The sequence below is a fragment of the Mesitornis unicolor genome, unplaced genomic scaffold (assembly GCF_000695765.1).
Source record: "Mesitornis unicolor isolate BGI_N332 unplaced genomic scaffold, ASM69576v1 scaffold7271, whole genome shotgun sequence".
Classification (NCBI taxonomy): Eukaryota; Metazoa; Chordata; class Aves; order Mesitornithiformes; family Mesitornithidae; genus Mesitornis; species Mesitornis unicolor.
Window position 1 is genome coordinate 32001 of NW_010163126.1, and position 498 is coordinate 32498.

At 39.2% G+C, this 498-nt stretch overlaps 1 protein-coding gene across 1 annotated transcript in view; it reads left to right on the plus strand.

The window, feature by feature from the left end:
* Positions 1 to 498, plus strand: part of TEK (TEK tyrosine kinase, endothelial) — a 39926-nt gene that overhangs the window by 27730 nt on the left and 11698 nt on the right. The window contains exons 8-9 of the mRNA XM_010193836.1: positions 1 to 142; positions 408 to 498. The exon at positions 1 to 142 is cut by the window's left edge and continues 2 nt beyond it; the exon at positions 408 to 498 is cut by the window's right edge and continues 48 nt beyond it. Of these exons, the coding sequence (XP_010192138.1) occupies positions 1 to 142; positions 408 to 498 (233 nt within the window). The remainder of the gene's footprint in view (positions 143 to 407) is intronic.

Sequence of the window (498 nt, forward strand, 5' to 3'; positions counted from 1 at the left end):
TTCACCACAGATTGAAAACTTACTAGATCTTGTAGAACTCAATTCTGGTGTGGAGTTCAAGCCTTTCTGTATAGCAACTGGGATGCCACTTCCTAAATCTGAAGAATTTAAACTTTTCAAGCAAGACGGAACTGTCCTAAGGGTAGGCTTCTGATTAATTGCTTCCTATTATTTCTGATGTTTATACTGTCTTTATCTGTAGTTAATGCACACTGTGTTTTTCAAGCGTAACATGGAATTTCGATATTCTGAGATACCTGGAGCACATATGAAACTACGCAATTGACCATTCTAGACTCTTTCTATTGATATCATTAAACCTAGATGATATCGTAAACTAGGAGAAAGCGTCATGTGAATATTCCTAAATGCCCAGTTTTCAGACCTTGTACATCTTGTCATTTCAGCCTGCCCTAATCGTTACCAGTAATCGCTCTGAAGCCATGTTTACAATTAATCGAATCCAGCCCCGTGACACAGGAACCTGGGTCTGCAGTG